At 37.6% G+C, this 20072-nt stretch overlaps 1 protein-coding gene across 3 annotated transcripts in view; it reads left to right on the top strand.

Annotated features, from left to right (window-relative positions):
- IQGAP2 (IQ motif containing GTPase activating protein 2) overlaps nucleotides 1-19192 on the top strand; it is a 275611-nt gene extending 256419 nt beyond the window's left edge. For all 3 annotated transcript variants that reach the window (XM_012738346.2, XM_012738345.2, XM_076008132.1), the window contains 6 exons: nucleotides 5736-5823; nucleotides 7711-7923; nucleotides 9514-9674; nucleotides 12857-12994; nucleotides 14093-14201; nucleotides 18273-19192. In XM_012738346.2, coding sequence (XP_012593800.1) covers nucleotides 5736-5823; nucleotides 7711-7923; nucleotides 9514-9674; nucleotides 12857-12994; nucleotides 14093-14201; nucleotides 18273-18386 — 823 coding nt within the window. In that variant the 3' untranslated portion in view covers nucleotides 18387-19192. The remainder of the gene's footprint in view (nucleotides 1-5735; nucleotides 5824-7710; nucleotides 7924-9513; nucleotides 9675-12856; nucleotides 12995-14092; nucleotides 14202-18272) is intronic.
- Nucleotides 19193-20072: the final 880 nt, after the last annotated feature.

The following is a 20072-nucleotide window of genomic DNA, read 5'->3' on the forward strand; positions in this document are numbered from 1 at the left end:
TGAATTTTAGGATCAACTTTTCCATTTATGTAAAAATGACTTTGGGCTAGTGTTTTGAAAGATTTGATAATTCACTGCTTTACAGAGTTTTGGGGTCTCAAAGGCCTTCCTGGGGTGGGGTGGGCAAACAGATCCTGCTGTTGGCATAGCACTTCACTAAACACACCATAGTGATTAATGTGGCTAACAATTTGAAATCAAGATTGACCAAGTAGCATCCTTAAAAGTGTGAAATTTGGGTATTTCCCTAAAGACTCAATAGCTCTATGATTTTAGTCAAGCCTTACTTTTAAATATATTATACGTCCTTTAAAATATATATTTGAAAAGTCTTGATACTAACAGATAATAACAAAGTATAGCATTGACAGGAAACCTGAAAACTGTCTGTCTATCTTTGAGATGAGGAAAAGTACAGTCTGAAATTATGTGAAACAAGTAATTAGTCACTGACATGCTTTAAGTTTGTATGTTATATTTCATTAACATTCCATCAAAATACACTTTGAAATATTGATTTGAAAACTCTTTTATGTGTGTGACTTTTTCCTAAGGTAATGAACCGAATTTCTGACTCAAGCATAAGATACGGTTCTTGAGACTCTTCATTAGAGAGCCAAATTTAACTAAAATCAAACAGTGACTTTCACAAGTTATTACAAAGTGGGCATAGTTGGGACGTGAGAATACCTGGTTTTTTTCTATCAGAGTATTTTACTTCCTTGTTAAATAAGTCATGTCCTTAATTTTCACAAATGCTCTCTTATGTTTAATTACAAAGTCACTGGCTTTCTAGTGATGAGTACTTCATCTTTATGGGGGCCCCCACAGTAGCAGAATTTGAGGTATTATTACTCCTTCTGCTTGTAAATTTAATACCATGCTAGTCTCTAATGATTTTTACTCATTGGATGAGAGTGAAGATGATGATAACAAACACTGTGTGTAGAGCTGACCATGGACCAGGGGCAGTTTCTATATACTCTGTGTGTACATGCATCTATGCAAACATAAGGTGAGAAACCAAATCCAAAATGATTCAAAGTCCAAACTTTTTGATCATTAACATGACACTTAAAGGAAATGTTCATTGGAGTATTTCAGATTTTTGGATTTGGGATGCTTAACCAGTGTAAGTATATGATACAAACGTTCCAAAATCTGGAAAAGTCTGAAATCCAAAATACTTCTAATAAGCCTTTCAAATAAGAGATCCTCAGCCTGTAAAAGAGAGAATAATGTGTATGTCTACTTATTAAAATAAATATGTGTAAATTATGGAACACTTGCAGCAACCCCCAGAGAGTGGAGATTATTACCAATGATTCACAGATGAGGAAACTAAGCACAGAACAGATATAAGCCTTTTCCTGGGCAATACAGCTAGTAAGTGGAGCAAGACTCAAACCCAGATGATCCTAAATCCTCCAGGGTCTACACTCTTGGTCACAAAGTTCTACAACTTGTTGAGGTCAAGGTCATTGTTTTTTGCATTCTTAGGAGCCCTAGAATAAATAATGTGCATTACAGCTGGGCAGATATTGCATAACTGTTATTGGGGCATCTTTCTAAGCCAAAGAGGAGATGCCAACAGATGTATGCAGGGTACATACTGGAGTAGGAAGAAACATTCATTTCTCTTCCCCTTCTGTATGTGTAGGAGCACAGGACCTCAGTGTGTGCTCTTGCTGTTTCCCCAGTACTGCCAAGCATAGTGGTATTAAAAAGAAAAACAGAAAAGCCTGGTCAAGGAGTCCTGGGATAATATAGGGTAACAGCCTCAATGTGTCACATTTGAGCTATAGGACTCAGCAAGTTGCCTAAGCATCAGTTTCCTCATCCCTAAAGTGGAGGAGAGGAGGGAGGGAGGGCTATGGCAGCAGTAACACCTTAAAAAGAATGAGAAGGTTCTTAATAAGATGTTAATTGTCAATCTTTCATTATAACTTATGATTCAACTTAAAATATGTGATCCTTATGGCCTTTGTTAAGCTTGTTTTCCCAAGTATGTGTGTTTAAGCAGAAGGCGGTATTTGTGATTTTTAATCATACTTAGCTACTCGAGTGCTTAAGTTGTCATCTCTCAAGAATTTGTTTCCTATCACATGATTCAGTTTAGATCTCCATTATCCCAACTGAAAGATTTCCTTGCTTTTGGTACCAACGGCAGGAGCACTAAATGGCTAAGGTAATGCTTGAGGTCTGGTGATAAAAATGTGTTATGTTGTTATTAGAATCTTAAATACTGGAAATATTTCTTAGCTTCCACAAACACTAATTCCTTTTCAACCTTGTAAGGCAGATGACAGAGGAGGTGGCTCAGGAATGCTACTGGTAATAACCAATGCTATCTGAGTGGAATGGCCAAACCTAAGGGGCCACACCAGCTAACACATGCCATGTGGTCTCATTAACTGACAGTGGAATTTGAGCACAGCTATGATGAATAAACTCCCTGGTGTATTTCTTTTTTTCCTAACTGTTCCTCCAAATCAGATACTCCCTCACTCAGGGAGGGCAAGGTCTTTGCTTTGGATCAGCCTGTCTTACATATTGTTTGTAGAGTCATGGGGCCAGTACTCTAAGCAGTTAATTTATTCTGGTCAGACGTAGCTAGAATGTTGTGTTTGCACTGGAGTAGGAAGGGGGACACATCTTTAGAAGGTCATTGGCAACAGAAATGTGAGCAAGGACTGTGAACTCTCTGCAGATCTTATCGTGAGGAGCTTTAAGGAATGGAGGGGTTTCACTTGGAAAAAGGAAAGGTGGTAGAAGAGATGGAGGGGCCCAGTTCCAGCATCTCTCTTCAGGTTTTGTTTTGTTGTTTTTTGTTTTTTTTAAGACAGAGTCTCACTTTGGTGCCTGGGCTAGAGTGTCATGGCATCAGCCTGGCTCACAGCAACCTCAAACTCCTGGGCTCAACCAATCCTCCTGCCTCAGCCTCCCGAGTAGCTGGGGACTACAGGCATGCGCCACCATGCCCGGCTAATTTTTTCTATATATATCAGTTGGCCAATTAATGTCTTTCTATTTTTAGTAGAGATGGGGGTCTCGCTCTTGCTCAGGCTGGTTTCAAACTCCTGACCTTGAGCAATCCTCCCGCCTCAGCCTCCCAGAGTGCTAGGATTACAGGCGTGAGCTACCTTGCCCAGACTCTCTTCAGGTTTTTGAGGGGCTGCTGATGTGGAAAGGGACTTTGACTTTTTCTGTAACATTCATCTCTTGGGTCTTTGTTGCCTCATTTGTAAGAGCAGGATTTGGATGGTCTCCCAAAGTCCCCTCACTGCTAAATTCTATGACTAGCCAGGCCCAGTGAGTGGGTGTCACTGGAAGACAGAGTGAGCTTCCTGTGTGAGGACAGAATGTCCCAACGCTGACCTCTCCAGAAGAAATTTAGTATGAGGCACACACACACGTGTAATTTTAAGTTTTCTAGATGCCATGTTTTTAAAAGAAACAGGTGAAATTCTAATGTATTTTATTTAACCCAGTATGCTCAAAATATCATTTCAATAAGTAATCAATGTAAAACAAATCATCAATGAAATATTGTATTTTTTTTTTCATACTATGTCTTCAAAATCCAGTGTGTGCTTTATGCTCAAAGCACATCTCAATTTGTACTAGCCATGTTTCAAGTACTTAATTGTCACCTGTGGCCAGTGGCTGCCACCTCAGCCAGCATGTCTTTTGTGACCATGTAAGTGCTTATTCTGGGCCAGACCCCTCAAAAGGTTTTACGTCCCTCTTTTCAGTCAATCGTTGCATCAGTCCTCCTCTTTTATAAATGAAAAAAACAAACTTGTAACTTCCACAATTCTACACAGCTAATATGCAACAGGACCCCAGATTTGGCCTTAGATTTGTCTGAGCCCAGTCCTTGACCTTGGCACTCCCTGGGAGGAGGTGGCTGAGTTCCCTGTCCTGGGACCAGCTGGTTCCGTACAGGATGTCTGGGGTAGAACGTCCCCGATGAATTCCACAGCCCTGACGTAAAGCAGAATTCCACGAGAAATAGGCGACGTGGGCAGTTTGTCCTTTAGCAACTCACGAACGGATAAACATTCTCTGTCCCTGGCAGGGCACATTTTCCTGACCCCAGTCATTTGGTCATTAGGCAGCTTCTCTAAAGAAGTTGGGCTAGATGTTTCCTGCAAGTGTATATCGTAAGTAGTTCCTAGAATGTTAATTCAAATAAGAAACAGTTACTGTATTTACATTTTTAAAAATCATCTAGCGCTTTCGTTTTTAACTCACTGTTCCTGTTTGGTACATTATGAGAATGGCGGGAGGGGGGAGTTGCGCGGGGAGGAGAGGAAACGGGGCTTTCTCAGCCACAGCCGCCTCAGGAGCGGGGCGTCCCCCACGTGGCTGTAGTCACCTCTGTGCCCACCTTCGACTCCCAGTGGAGCACGTGGCTGTGCGTTCCCAGACAGCCCGTAAATCCCCAGCACCAAAGGGTCCTGGGGCCAGAGGAAATGGCTGTCGGGAGGCCAGGAGAAGGGAGGAAAGGAAGCCACATTGTGATCGTTCTTCTCAGGCAGACTTGTGATAAATAGGAAATGAGAAAAATCATTTACAGATGGTTTATTGCATTTTGTCCTATTTTAGAAATTACATATTTGGAATTAACTTGGAAGGTTTCTGCTATCATTTGCGATCCGTTGTCACTATGTATCAAAATGTGAAAATTTTGTTTTCATTTCCAAATTTTATGCTATGTGAACATTTCCTTCTGTAGTTCAGGAAGCAATTATTCATCCAGTGATGCCGTGTAATGCCTTTGAAAGAACTAAAGTTCAATGTAGTAACAGAGCAACGATTAAAGTGAAACCTGACATCGATTAGACCTATGGGTAGGCTAGAGCAACTCCTGTTCATTTCCTTTTCTTGGAAGGAAAAGTAGTTCCAGTGATACTGTTCCAACCTTATAGAAAAGTAAGCAAACTTGACCATTTACCTTTTACGTTAAAATCTTTTTACATAATTACATAACCTGATCCCTAATTAGGCGGGGTAGCCTGTGGCCATAAAGAGCACATATGAAAGAACATACGGGTTGGCACTTCCAGAGGAGCTTTCCAGCTCTTAACTTCTTACTGAGCAGCTCTTCTGTTCTCTGCCACCTGAAGATAAAAACCCAACCCTATCTGTTAGTTCCTCAGGTCCTTAAACACCCATCCTTCTGTCTGCTAAGTCAGCCAGCAGCCCACAGCCCACGCAGGAGGACTTCTGCTCCCACTGGTCTTCCAACTATTTCACAACTTTCTTACAGCCGGGAAGGGAATAGTTGGTCTGGCTCCTAGAAGCTTATGATGACTTACACAGGCTCAGAAGTTTAAGTGCTAGTAAAGTCAGGAAAGGAGGATATTAGACATCATCCCTCACCCTCTGCAGTAGCAGGCCATGTCCACAGCACTTGTCCCTCCTGCCCATCACAAAAGAAGGAGAAGTATTTAGATAGGGAATCTTGTGACATTCTTGTACCCGTGTTATCAACAGTATAATCCTACAACATCAAGCATATAAAGTCCAGACTTCAATTATTAAGCATTAACAAACTTTGAGAAGCCTTGGAACAGACCTGATAATTTTCTGCAAAATGTTTTATTTTAAGGGATTACCTTTGCAGCTTCATTTTTTTTATATGTTGGTGCACTCCCTCAGGAGCAGCATATTTTTGTGCATCAGGACTACTGTCTGAACATCTGTCTTTTCTTTCTCTATTTTGTAAGGACCAAAAAGCTGATAGTTGATGTAATTCGGAACCAGCCAGGACACACATTGACAGATATCTTAGAGACACCAGCAACTGCACAACAGGTAATTTGTCTTTAAGTGTAAAATAATTAGTATAATAGGAGTTGATTTTCTCAACAAATCTTCATGCCAGATGTTTACTGTTATCTCAGAGAAACTGTATCTGCCATGGTTTAGAAGTAAATATTTTATCTATTACTGTAGCCAACTGAGTTCAGCCATATATAAAACTCAAATGGAATATCGGTGGGAATAAAATAGAAAATGCAACACTAAATTTATGCTGAATGTAATTTTGTCCTACAGTAGGAAGACAGTTCTAGGTTTTTTTCAAAGCCTCAGAATGTTCATTTATAAATTTTTATCACACGGTGGATGGGCAGATACGTCAAGTGAGGACGGTTCTAGTTGACGAATGTAGAAAAATACCTTTTATATTTTATATATTTGCTAACTTGAAGAAACAAAGAAGTATCTCGCACATTAAGCTGTTTTCCTAATGCTTCAGAAGCAAACATTGAGTCCATTGGGTCAAAGCACCATTGTGCTGGTGTAAATAAAGTTCCATAATGATCTTGCATTAAACTTTTATCGACACCTTTTAAAATGTGTCATTATTTAGTTAATTCTAGAATGAGTTCAAGGGTATTGTTTTAGTACCAATAATGGGGACTCCTTAAACAAAAATCAACAAAATTATCTAGTAAGTTACTTCTTAGCAGTGCTACACATAGTTTTCCTGACTCATTCTTAATTTAATTGGCTACCAAGAAATCATTCATAGTTTTTAATTTTAAAAATATAAAACAAAACTTCAAATTATATGATGTTTGTTGATGTGCGAATATTTTTTAAACAATGTACACAGAATATCATGCTAGTTTAGTATGAAAGGCTTTTATTCCTTAATGGATACTTCATTTTTCCCTAAATGTATCATGACTAAGTGACTAAAAACACAGACTTCTGAGATGGAGTATATAGCTCTGCACCTCCTAGCTGTATAACTCTGGGCACGTAGAAATATCTCTGTGCCTCGGTTTCCTCAACTGTAAAATGGGAATAATAGTACCCAATTCACTGGCAGGATTAAATGAGTTAAAACATGTTAAGTGGGTAGAATAGTACTTGGCATATATTAAGTGCTCAGTAATGTTGGCTATTGCTTCTACTGTTGTTTACTACTAACCTGGTAAACCATTCCAGCGTCCATAACATTGATCTGTTTGTCCTGTGTCTGACATTACTGTGTCTAACAGATCCCTAGACTTCATCTGTTGGGTTGGCCAATTGTCTAATATAATGAAATGAGAAGATAACTATTCTCTTTTTATTAGTGTTTCCTTGAACAGGCTATCCAAATAGTATTCACTTGTTTATTTACTCATCATTTATTTGAGAACTTAGGTGCTAGATTAGTGGTTTTCAGAGCCAGTAGTTTGAGAGCAAGTCTCTTATTAGAATGAAGCTCTCTAACTGCCGCACTATTGGATTTGCTTATGAATCTCCATAAATGTGGCTGGTGTATGAGTTTAGTTTGGGTTCTGGATGTTTAGGGTTCTCATAGCCATGTTTTAATGGATGATTTATTTTTAATTTTCTCACCTGGATTGTCCAGGAATTGAAATCCTTCCATCTAGGGAATTATAACATAACAGTTATCCATTAAAACATGTCCATTACTAAAGTAGTTTGTCACTTTGGCAGTGAAGTAGCTATTTAGAGTTTTGTCCAAATTAGGCCTGCCATCACTGCTGTGTTACTCAAAAAGAGGAAATAAGTCCTTCCAAACACCTACTTCTCAACCCACGAAGGTCACATTCTGATTCTAGTCTTTGGACTTTGGCTTGAGGACTTCTTTCATTTTGACGTTAACTTGCTTTGTGCAGCTTATGAATCTGGAAGATTAGGGATCAGAGAAAAATCAGCATCTTGATAATCTCTTTTCAGGAACTAGATCATGCCTCAGACATGGTGAGCCGTGCAATTATAGATTCCAGAACTCCAGAAGAAATGAAGTATAGCCAGTCCATGATGGAGGATGCTCAGCTGCCTCTGGAGCAGAAGAAGAGGAAAATCCAGAGGAATCTCCGGACATTAGAACAGACTGGACTCGTGTCATCCGAAAACAACTACCAAGAGATTCTCAATGAGATTGCCAAGGTTTTTGGAAACTCTTCTTTCTTCACTTAGCAGACATTTGCTAAATATCAGTCATGTAATAGGACTCTGTGAGTTGGTATGAGGGATACGTAGTTGTATATGCCATCATTCCTACCCTCTTCAGTGCTACAGATTTTTAAAGGTTTTGAAGCAGTTGATAACTTTTAATAGAGAATATTCACCACTCCCTCAAGTCATTAGGAGAGTTGAAACACACCAGAAGTAAATGCTCAAGAAATGTAATAGACAAGTTTGATCTCTACCTTTAAGTAATACCTACTAGTTTTTTAATTGACATTTTTGGGAGAGTTTTCTCCTGAGTTGTTAATTGTCCCTGAGAATTCTCTTCTAAACAGTCTAACCTAGATGCAATTCAAACTTAAAGGTTAGTTTCTGTTTTCTCATCCCATATTTTTACACTTAAGAAACTTTCTGAGAAAAGGATCTCAACTTAGTGCAATGAAACATCACAGGAAGTGGCTGAGATCTGTTTGTCAAGGATAAGGAAGTGCACATTTGGGTTAAAAGGACATTTCATTCTTTTCATCCAAACATGCAAATTAGTATGAGTCCAGAGGTTAAAGGGAGTTAAGTGATCAGAAAAAATAAATGTTTTCACCTTCTGTGAGGGGAAATGCACTCAGCTTCTTTCTTCTATGTAAAGTTATAGTCAATTCTAGTGACTCAAGGGAAGTAGCGTTTCTTTCTATAGCTTTGAGGTGGAAATATTTCTCTTTAGGAATATTGGGTAGAGAAACTAATGCTTTTGCTTTAAAAAAAAAAAAGTTATTATGAAGGCACTCACCCAAAGATTCTATTTAATGAAGAATTTTTACCTGGGAGGGCCGTGGGGGTGGTATATGTGGATATCTCTTTGAATTCCTAGGGGAATGGTTTTTAATTCATCTTCAAAGGAAAATAATATTAAACAGCCACCATTTCCTTAAATGAAACATTTTTATAACTTACCAATTAGAATTACCAAAAAACCCTTATATCTGCAAGTTTAAATTTAGCGTACCTCCTGTGAGCTATAAGCAGCTTATTTATGCAACTTAATGTTCTATGTTTAATCTTTTCCGTCAGTCTTGAGAGCTGACTGAAAGTTGTTTTTTCAAACCTTGAGAAATGTTTGCCAGATGAAAAAATTTGGTTTTTACTGATTTCTAAAATGAATTCAACAACTGAATGTAAACCTTTTCAGTTTAAAGTATTCTTCAAAGAAGGATGTTCAAAACAGTCTGAGGAAATTACGTGTCTGCTGCTGCAGTCTAATTTGTGCCCCTTTTAAAACACTATTTTTTCCATAAACTAATTGTGTGGTGGTTCTAAAATTACTTCCTTGCTTTTCCATCTGGAGAAAAAGAAACCTTAGCAAGTCTCTTAAAGTGAAATATGGACGTTTTCCTGTTCTGAGTAAAAAAACAATGGGGAACACTTTGGTGTTAAGAGTGAAATGATGTGTCTGAGATGAACTGCAAATTAACAGACACAAATAATGACTTACTACTTGATGTTTTTCTTGTCCCAAATTGGCAGTATTGTGAAGTAAACTGCTTAAATCTCGTAACCTTTCACTTGTTGTTTTAGGATATTCGAAATCAAAGAATCTATCGTAAGCTTCGAAAAGCTGAATTAGCAAAACTTCAGCAGACCCTGAAAGCACTTAATGATAAGGCAGCATTTTATGAAGACCAAGTTAATTATTATGACACCTACATAAAGACTTGTTTAGACAACTTAAACAGAAAGTAAGTTAAAATCATGTCATATTCATTTGTAATGTCATAATCTTTATGTCAATTCTGGGCTGTGGGATTGGTTTGGTAAGCAAACCTTTTACTAGAGTCTCAATTTTATTATTTACCACTGTGAACTAAGAAATCAGGAATAAATTTGGAAGCTTTTTATTTTTTTGTTTTTTTTTTTTTTGAGACAGAGTGTCACTTTGTTGCCCAGGCTAGAGTGAGTGCCATGGCGTCAGCCTAGCTCACAGCAACCTCAGTCTCCTGGGCTCAAGCAATCCTCCTGCCTCAGCCTCCCGAGTAGCTGGGACTACAGGCATGCGCCACCATGCCCAGCTAATTTTTTCTATATATATATTAGTTGGCCAATTAATTTCTTTGTATTTATGTTGCTCAGGCTGGTTTTGAACTCCTGACCTTGAGCAGTCCACCTGCCTTGACCTCCCAGAGTGCTAGGATTACAGGCATGAGCCACCTCGCCTGGCCTGGAAGCTTTTTAATACCCCATCAGCGTTAGAATTAAAGAGGCTTACCTATTGTATTATAAGCAAATAGCATTAGCACTTAAAGGGAACATTTTCATTATTCCTTTTGTCTTTTTTAGTTAAAGATGGGTTTTTAAAATACTTTTAAAAAATATTTTGTATTTTCAATTATGGATACATAATATTAGTACATATTTATGGGGTATATGTGACGTTTTGATATAGGCATAAAGTGTGTAATGATCAAATCAGGGTAATTGGGGTATCCATAACCCCAAGCATTTGTCATGTCTTTGTGTCAGGAACATTCCAATCCCACTCTTTTAGTTATTTTAAAGTATACAATAATTTGTTGTCAACTACAGCTGCCCTATTATGCTACAGACTACTAGATCTTATTCTAACTGTATTTTTTACCCATTAACCATCCCCTTTTATCACCCAAAGGTGTTTTTAAAAAAGACTCTTGTTTTGGAATGTTTATTATAAACAATATTTTATATATATACTTGATAATGTTAGATAACATCAGATATTTGCTAATTGCACAAAGCAATTTTAAATTAGTAGGTTTTAAAAAATCATTACTAACACAACAGGCAGTATTTTGTTAGCTTTCTGCTATCCATTAGCATAATCATTACAGATTTTTATACACAGTATAGCCATTTTTAATGACTATATTTCACTTGTAATTGTCATCACTAGATTAGGGTCAATGCTTATCAAACTTTCATTATCCATTTAAATATGTAGTACAGTATTTTCATATAATCCTTGTCATCAAATTGGCAGTAAGAGATGGTGCTATATGAAAAAATCAATTGCATTAAAAATCATAGATTTTTTAAAATTTTATTTTAAATTGACTTTATAATTGTGTATATTTACAGGGTCCAAATTGATGTTATGATTTATTAATACAATGTGGAATAATTAAGTTAGGCTAATTAACATATCTTCATCTCTAATACTTCTAATACTTCTTTTCTTATAATGAGAACATTTGAAATTTACTTTTAGCAGTATTTAAATCACAATACACTATTATTAACTATACTCAGCATACTCTGTAGTACATACAAAAAAAAAGTCTGATTCCTCCTGTGTGAGATTTTGTACCTTTGACTATCATCTCCCCATTTTCCCCCACCCCCTAGCCTATGTAACCACTGTTCTACTCTCTGCTTCCAAGAGCACACAGCTCTTTTAGATTCCACATTCAGTATTTGCCTTTCTGTGCCTGGCTCATTCACTTAGAATAATGTTCTCCAATTCTGTTCATATTGTCCCAAATGCCAGACTTCTCTTCTTTTTTAAGGCTGAATAGTATTCCATTGTTCATATATACCACACTTCCTTTATCCATTCTTCCGTTGATGGACACTTAAGTTAATTCCAAGTGCCTGTCATGAATGGTGCTGCAATGAACTTGGTAGGCAGATGTCTCTTTTATAAACTGATTTCAGATCTTTGGGTAAATACCCAGAAGTGAGATTGCTGGATCAATCATAAAAGATTTGATGAAGGAAAATAACCAAATTTAAACCTTACTTATTTGGGCTCTACTAGCTCCAAATTTTAATTCATTTGCTTGGGCCTGAATATAGAGTTATATATATATATATATATATATATATATATATATATATATATATATATATATATTTTTTTTTTTTTTTTTTTTTTTAATACTCTACTTGGGAGGAGGAAGTTGCTCAGGCTAATTTTCAGTAGAAATGAGATTGTTAGAGGTTTACTTTACATATTTATCACAACTACGTTAAGGCATTTTTTAAACAAATCATTGCAGCTGTTTTAATTAAATTTTATAACAAAACAGGCAGCCAGCCTGCCAACCCTGACTGTCCAACCCCCCTAGACTGTCACATGTGCAGCCCCAAGCCTATTGCTGTGGAGGAAGGGGGAAGAGAACTTTGTTCAAAGCCAGCAGCTCTTGTTACAGCAGCAACATTTTTTTATGAGATTCAACTTGGCTTCACTCTTTTTTTTTTTATTAGTTTTTTATTTCAGCATATTATGGGGATACAAATGGCATTTTACACAAGCTCTCCAGTCAGGCAATTTGGATTTGGGTTCCGATCTTCTCTTATGTTGTGTGATCCTGAACCAGTTCAGTGAACTTCTTGGAACTTCGATTTTTTTAATCTTTAAGGTGGGATTAGGAGTGCCAGCCTCACAAGTATCGTCATGAGAGCTAAATGAAGTAATATATGGCAAAGGAATGGATTGATTTCAAACCACCATAGGTACTATTTATGAAGCACTTAGAACATGCCAATGACATAGTGTTTGTTAAATAAACGTAAGCAGTGCTAGTAATACCTTTACTTCGGAGTGTGCAGTTCAGGTCATTGCACCAAAGCTACTCGGGAAACCACTGAAGATAGCCACTTAGTTCAAAGAAAATAGATGCCTGAGAAAATAGAGTGTAAGTTTTATTAAAAGTATTAGTCTGTAATGTCACCTTCAATCACTTGGGAAATCCCTTTCCCCTTAAGCAGTTCAGTAGTGAGGTTTTAATGCATGGGGAAATTACTACTATCAGAATAAAAAGGTGTACACTCAGCGCCACGGGGGCAGGTCTGAACAGTGGGGTCACACAGGGCGTGGTTATTACACTGACCGGAAACATATGAGTTCACCATCATAACAACAAATGATGGGTTCTCATTTTGCCAGAAATTCTCGGAGATCAATTAAGTTCGACGGAAAAGGAGAACCCAAAGGAGCGAAGAGATCTAAAGCTGTGAAGTACACAGCAGCAAAGCTACATGAGAAAGGCATCCTGCTGGGGATAGATGATGTTCAGACAAACCAGTAAGTGTGACCTGAGTCCCCACAGAACACACATGCCATCTACTCACATAAAATCCGACTCATGTTCTTTTTTTTCCCCCCGGTTTCCCGTGGCCTTTGAGAGAGCAGCTCCGTTTGGTCTGGCAAGGCTTAGCCTTGATTATAGATGACAAGGAAAGAATATATGTATCATCGTTGCTAGGCTTCCCTTGGGCCTCAGTATCTGGTGCCGTCTGTCCCATAAAGTGCCAGTCAAGCGGTTGTCTTTCCCATGGCTTGTCCAGTGTGTTTGGATATGTGAGCCTCTCCGTCCCCACCCCCCCAAGAAGAACTGAGTCACAACAACGAGAATGAGAAGCAGCCTTTTGGTCTTGATAGATGAGTTATCTGCAATTGCAAAACAGTACCTTTCTAATTTCAGAGCCACAGACTGGCCAACCCCTGGGTCACAGCCACTTCCAACAGCGTGCCGGGAGTGTGTGTGTGTGTTCAAGGGGGTGGAGAAAAGAGAAACTGCCCTCCACAGCCCCACATCAAGCACCACATGCTTCCTTGTTTTAAAAGGATCGCAAGCCTGGTGCTCCATCACTTGTCCTTTGTCTCAAGGGAAGCCAGGTTACTGCATTTGCTTTCTAACTCGTGCCTGCCTTCAGAGCCTGGCATCTACTCCATTTATCTTGTGAAACCTTCTTCTTTCTGACAACACCAACCAAAAAAAAAATGCTACTTACTCTTTTGAAATTTTATAAAATTTAAATACTTGACTGGCTGGTCAGTAATATAGGTCAAATATTTCATTCTCATGTTCTGTGATTTTCATATATTTTCAACTATATTTTCTGTTCCTTAAGAGCAAGTACCATATCATCTATTTCTTTTATAATAAAGCACCTACTTTAGTACCCTGTTGAGCTATAGCTCTTAACAATAGCCATTAAACCTGGTGTCTAGGGGGCAGAGTAGGGGAAAGATGATGTGAGGTTTTTCATGAATTCCTTAGGATTTTCTCAAGAGGCCACTCACTCAGAATGATAACTTGGGATTCTGTTAGTTTGTTTCAGCTTTAAGCATATATTGTATTTGCAATTTCACACATGCGAATTTTCCTTTTTTGACTAGGTTTAAGAATGTTACATTTGATATCATAGCTACTGAAGATGTGGGCATCTTCGATGTCAGATCTAAATTCCTTGGTGTAGAAATGGAAAAGGTGCAGCTCAATATTCAGGTAAGCTGGGATTTCTGCACCTGGGGGGAAGAGTTGTGTTGGGGGGTCACCCGTAGCTCCCCTGGCTGCATTCTTCACAACAGCAGTGAAGTTTAACAGAAGAACAACACAAGCCTTATTTGCCAATATTCATTTTTGGGTGTTGATGATTTTTTTAAAAGCTGTGCTGTTTCAAATAATGGGACGTAAAATGCTTTTAGATGGCAAATCATATTAGTCAGTTTTTCTAAGCTGTGTTTCCATTTTGGAGCTTAGACAAAAGAATATAACATAAAAGCATTCAGAGCTATTAAAGACTGAAAATGTTCCTTTTATTGGAAACTTGCATTTCTTTCTAAGACTACATTATGCTCAGGATTGGAACTTTTCCTGATCTCATTTCTCCTCTTTTCCTCTCTCCTTCCTAGAAGAGTTTTTACATCAGTTTGTTAAATGTTTGAGATCATAAGAACGAAAGACATTATCCAAAACAGATATCTATACATATAAACATGGTGTTTACAATATGAATTTATCATTATTTTCTCATAATAACCATATTTAAGCCAAATGCACTTAAATAGAAATTGAAAGATCCAATTTATGTGCAAAAAAAAAAAAATTAAGAGGGTGATGCAACCAAATGTTCATCTATCCCCAATTTCTTAATCCTTAACACAAGATCACTTTAAAGAAGTATTAATAATTAAGCGTTTTTTTATATAACACTTTTTAAATGGTAATAACACCTACTTGCCTGGTCGCAAACTGCATGTAAAATGGTTTCCAGTTATTTATTCTGCATATGTCTGCAGGAGTCATCTTGCTTAAGCCCTTGAGTGTGAGTTCTGGCCTCACTGCCTGCTCAGTCCATGGCTCAACGCCCTGAAATTACCTCCCTCTGATGGGAGCGTATCCCAGAGCCCTTCTATTCTGTCTGGCAGCCCTTAGAAGTGTAAAAAGAGAAATGGGAGCTGAATGGATTTGATAAGGATATTGAGATAATGCATATTAGAGTTCAGAGGGAAAAATAAAAGATACTGTGTAATTATGAAAAGTATACTTGAGTAAACAGTATTGGTTTCTAACTTATTTTAAATGTCATTAAGTATATCCATTTAACAGTTTAGCTAATGAGAGTCTTCAGTTTCTTTATGTAACACTTAGATAAATACAAGATAAATACACAAAGAGAAAAGAATATACTTGTGGTGATACATCCTGGTTAGTGATTCTCCTGTAGAGATAGCAAAGAGGTATAAGGTGATTGCCAGGAAGGACATGGTCCAAGGCCAGTCAGTGTCAGCTGGTCAGATGAATCACAGGTGACCAGGAGACACCTTATGTTATGTTTAGAGAAATTACAGAAATTGAGTATTGGCACAAAACCAAACTTCACTTTGCCCCTTTCTTAAGGATTCAGTATCCAATGGGATTAGCAGTTCACACCATTCATGTGAAATGTTAATCCTTAGCTGTATGCAGTGGCCACTATGCCCCAGATTTTTTTAAATCATTAACATATATAATCAAAACTGACTAAATAATGTACAGGGCTCAGCAAAATAAATATGCAGGACCCCTTGTTCAAGATAAAGGATTTCTGGATGATGACAGAAGAGCATGAAACCAAGAACAGGGCCCTTCTCAACGTGGGACTCTGTACAGCTGCACAGCCTGCATACCCGTGGAGCCAACCCTGCATTTAATAGCTGTCAGATGTAAAGTCAAACTCTTATTTATATATGCAGCTTTCAGACAATTGCATGAATGTGTAAATTACCAAAGAAAAATGTGACGGTCAAGTCTTTAGTGTGAGTCAAGGACCAGGAAAAGGGCAGAAGTTTCTGAGAAGACTAAATGGGGAGGTCCCTTCTAACATTACCAGCTATGTGTCTCTGGGTCCTCCTCAGCCCATTCTCCCTTCAGCTCCTAAAGAAAATGGTAGGATAGAATTATGTCCTATAACCGTAGAACAGGGGTCCTCAAACTTCTTAAACAGGGGGCCAGTTCACTGTCCCTCAGACCGTTGGAGGGCCAGACTATAGTTTAAAAAAAAAACTATGAACAAATTCCTATGCATGCTGCACATATATTATTTTGAAGTAAAAAAAAACAAATGGGCGAAAACACCCACATGTGGCCCGAGGGCCGTAGCTTGAGGATGCCTGTTGTAGAACATATAAATCACAGGAGGGTGGTACACGTTCTTGCTTATTAAAAAAAAAAGGTCAGGTGTATATCAGGGGCTGCAAGATGGGCATTCTTCCTTTCCTAGATGAACAACTGAGGTTCAGAAAGCTCATTATGGAAGGGCTAGCTGGGGTCCAAGTTCTCTTATCACTCTACTGTACCGCATATCTCACAAGATTCCAGTTTATCCTGACAAGACAAAGGTGGCTTTATGGGGGTTTGCAGATACCTTGATATCATCTCATTCCCAGTAGCACCCCTGTGAGGTTGTCCGTGTTACCCCCAATTTATACACAAGGAAACAGAACTTCAGAGAGGTTATGTCATGTTGCAAGGTCTTAAGATAGCAAATGGCAGAGCTATGACTAAAATCTGGTCTTCTAATCACAAGTGCAGTCATGTTTTCTCTGCTCCCTACTTTGGGGACCCAGCTAATTCCCGTATATACACCTTTCCTTCTCAACCTAACCATATTTGTTTAATTCTTTTTCCAAGAAATTTTGATTAACAGATGTTGCATTTCCCAGAGGAAAAGTGAATCTCCACTACAATAAGTAAAAGCATTCTTGATGAAAGGACTTCATTTCCTTATAGAACTTCAGTTCCAAAAACATATCTAAATAATATCAGGGTTTCTTTGAGTAGAGTGGGAGGTAATTGAGGAAGTGGAGGAGGAAGCTATTAGCAGCCAAAGTTCTCTCAGAGATAACTCCAACTTCTGCAGGTACCCTTGCTTAATATAGTCCCCAGGCATTGTCATTAAGGACTAATAAATTTCCAGAGCTAGACATAAGAAAATAAGACCTAGGTATTAATCCAGGACCGTTCAGGAATGATATCTTCTAGTTAGGAAAGGCTTCCTGTCCCATGTTACTGTGAAATATTACAGCTTAGCTTCATGCATGTGGCTGGTGTCACCTGGTTATTTATTTTAGAAATAAGAATTGATATCCTTTGTTTATATGGTGGTAATAAAAAACAGAATGATGGTTTAACTTAAGAATGAGGGTTCGTTCTCAGTATAGGAAGAGAAGTAGTCTAGATTAGGAAAGAATTGCTTTGTACAGTAGTCCCCAAACTTTGGTCACATGATTTCATCAGTAAATAGTGTGAGCACTTCTCCACATATGTACATACTTATTTACAAAGTATACATACTTCTGCTGTACTCTAAAATGTGCTTAGTAAAACATATATAAAAATTAAGTGTTTAAAGAATAAGAAAAAATAAATAGGAGTGCTCATATTATTTTTGCCCCCCACCCCCATGAAGTGTCTTGCTTATTTCACTTTAGAAAACACTGCAGTTCTAAAGGACATATCCCATCTAGCTGGAACATTTGTGTTTTGAATGTTTCAATTAAAAGTTGAAATTGTAATTATATATCTAATATTAATGATTGTTTTCTTTCATACAGTCCTTATCAATTCTAAAAACCTATTTTCTTTCATCTAGGTTAGTGATTCTTAAAGTTCAACAATTTTAACATCACTTGAGAACTTGTTAAAGTACAAATTTGTGGGCCTCACTCCAGAGCTACAAAATCAGAAATTCCTGGAGCTGGAGCTGAGCAGTCTGGGTTTTAACTAGTTTGTGTTTTTAACCAGATGATTTTGATGCCCGGTAATGGTTAAAAAACCCCATGTAGGCCTGGGCACAGTAGCACTCACCTGTAGTCCCAGCTACTCAGGAGGCTGAGGTGGACGGATTGCTTGAGCCCAGGAGTTTGAGGCCAGCCTGGGCAACATAGCAAGACCCCATCTCAAAAAACTTAAAAAAAAAAAAAAGCCCCCATCTAGCTCATTAAATCTTTTTTTTGGTCAACAAATTCTTCTAGTATGTTTTTAAATGTGCAAAATGTCAAAGTTGAGATTTAACGATGTTCCTTACAATTTCAGGATTTACTTCAGATGCAATATGAAGGCGTAGCTGTAATGAAAATGTTTGATAAGGTTAAAGTGAATGTAAACCTTCTCATATACCTGCTGAACAAGAAATTCTATGGAAAGTGAAGTGCCTGAAGACCTTTCATGAATTCAGTTATCATCTGGATTGGGAAATCAATTTGTTTAGTATTTTTTTTTTAAACATGATTGAAATCACTGCTTACAAATGTGTGATTTTTTTTTTAAAGACCAAAACTGTTCTGAAAAATGTGCCTTTTTGATAATTTGATACTAAAATAGAATGATATGCAAAATGAATTAATGTAAACACATCCACATTGTACTGTGGTGTAGGTACTCTGATTAAAACTTTGGACATCTTGTGATCTATTTTAAAGTAGGGGGAGAAATTTAACTGACTAGGGACAAACATGTAAACCTATTTTCCTATGAAAAAATTTTAAATGTCCCACTTAAATAATGTAATTCTTCATAGATTTTTTTTTATCTGTGGATAAATGGAAACCTAATTATTTGTAATGAATTATTTAGATAGTTCTAAGCCTTGTCTTCTGGGAGTTATCAATTTTAAAGAGAACTTTTGTGCAATTCAAAATGAAGTTTTTATAAGTAATTGAAAATGACAATACAATAACACTTTCTGTATAAAAGTATATATTTTATGTGATTTATTCCTACTAAATGAAAGTGCACTACTGCCTCATGTAAAGACTCTCATACGAAGAGCCTTTAAGTGACTAAGGAACAACGTGATAGCGATCATAGGTCCCCACCTCCGTCCCTCATGATGTATTTGAATACTTCAATTGTGCCTCTCAATTTTTTGTAATGCTATAAAATCAGTATCTAGATGCTTTTTAAATGTATTCTTTGGAAATTGTTTTATGTAAAATAAATGTTACTTAATTACATTTATTTGACTTATATCATTTAGTGGGCAGGAGAAGATTCTTGGGGGTTTTCAGGAAAACAAATAATACACCTATATCTGCACTAGTTAGAGTATAGAGTAAGCTGCTGTAAGGAAAAATACAAAACCCTTGTGGCCAAAACAAGAAAGAAATTTCTTTTTCTCAATTTCAACAGTTCAAAAGTGAGCAACTCCACAAGGTAACCCAGGGATCCAGGCTGGCCAGTTGGCTCTGCCTTCAGGAAGGGGGAAAAAAGTCCAGGGCAAACCTTTTAAGTTACACGGGTCACTTCTGCTTACATCCTACTCGCCAAAACTTAGTCACATGGCCATGGCTAGCTAAATACTGTGCCTAATGAGGCAGCCATATATCCAATTAAAACCTAGGGTGGAGAGGGAGGTGGAAGAAGAGTGATTCCTGATGACCACCCCAATCATAGTCCAGACTCTTAGGTGGGAACCCCTGATGTCTTGTTCATGCATTTAGTAGGCTTTAATTTCCTCGGGGATTGCAAAATATAGAGAAAGTAGGTTAGCTTATGCTCTAGTGGCACAGGTGAACTTTAAGTGTAAGACGAACAGAATTTGAAAAATTCAAATTTAAAAAAGTAGAATCTGTTAATTTAGTGATTGTTTCAGGCTACCTGTATTTTTGACAAAGAGATGAACACATTGAAACAATGTTCACTATCTCAACAGTTTGTGGGTTTATGTGTTTTTTAATGTGTTAGCCTTAATACAGACTACTGTAAAAGGACTCAAATACACAGTTAAGTTTGAAAATAAACCTCCCTCTCCTTTTCTCCCCTACTTCTGACATTGGAAAGTGGGGAATAGGAGCCAGAGGGGGATGTTAAGCTCCCTTCTTGCTCCAGGAAAGA

Source organism: Microcebus murinus, chromosome 11 (genome assembly GCF_040939455.1).
Source record: "Microcebus murinus isolate Inina chromosome 11, M.murinus_Inina_mat1.0, whole genome shotgun sequence".
In the NCBI taxonomy this organism is placed as follows: domain Eukaryota; kingdom Metazoa; phylum Chordata; class Mammalia; order Primates; family Cheirogaleidae; genus Microcebus; species Microcebus murinus.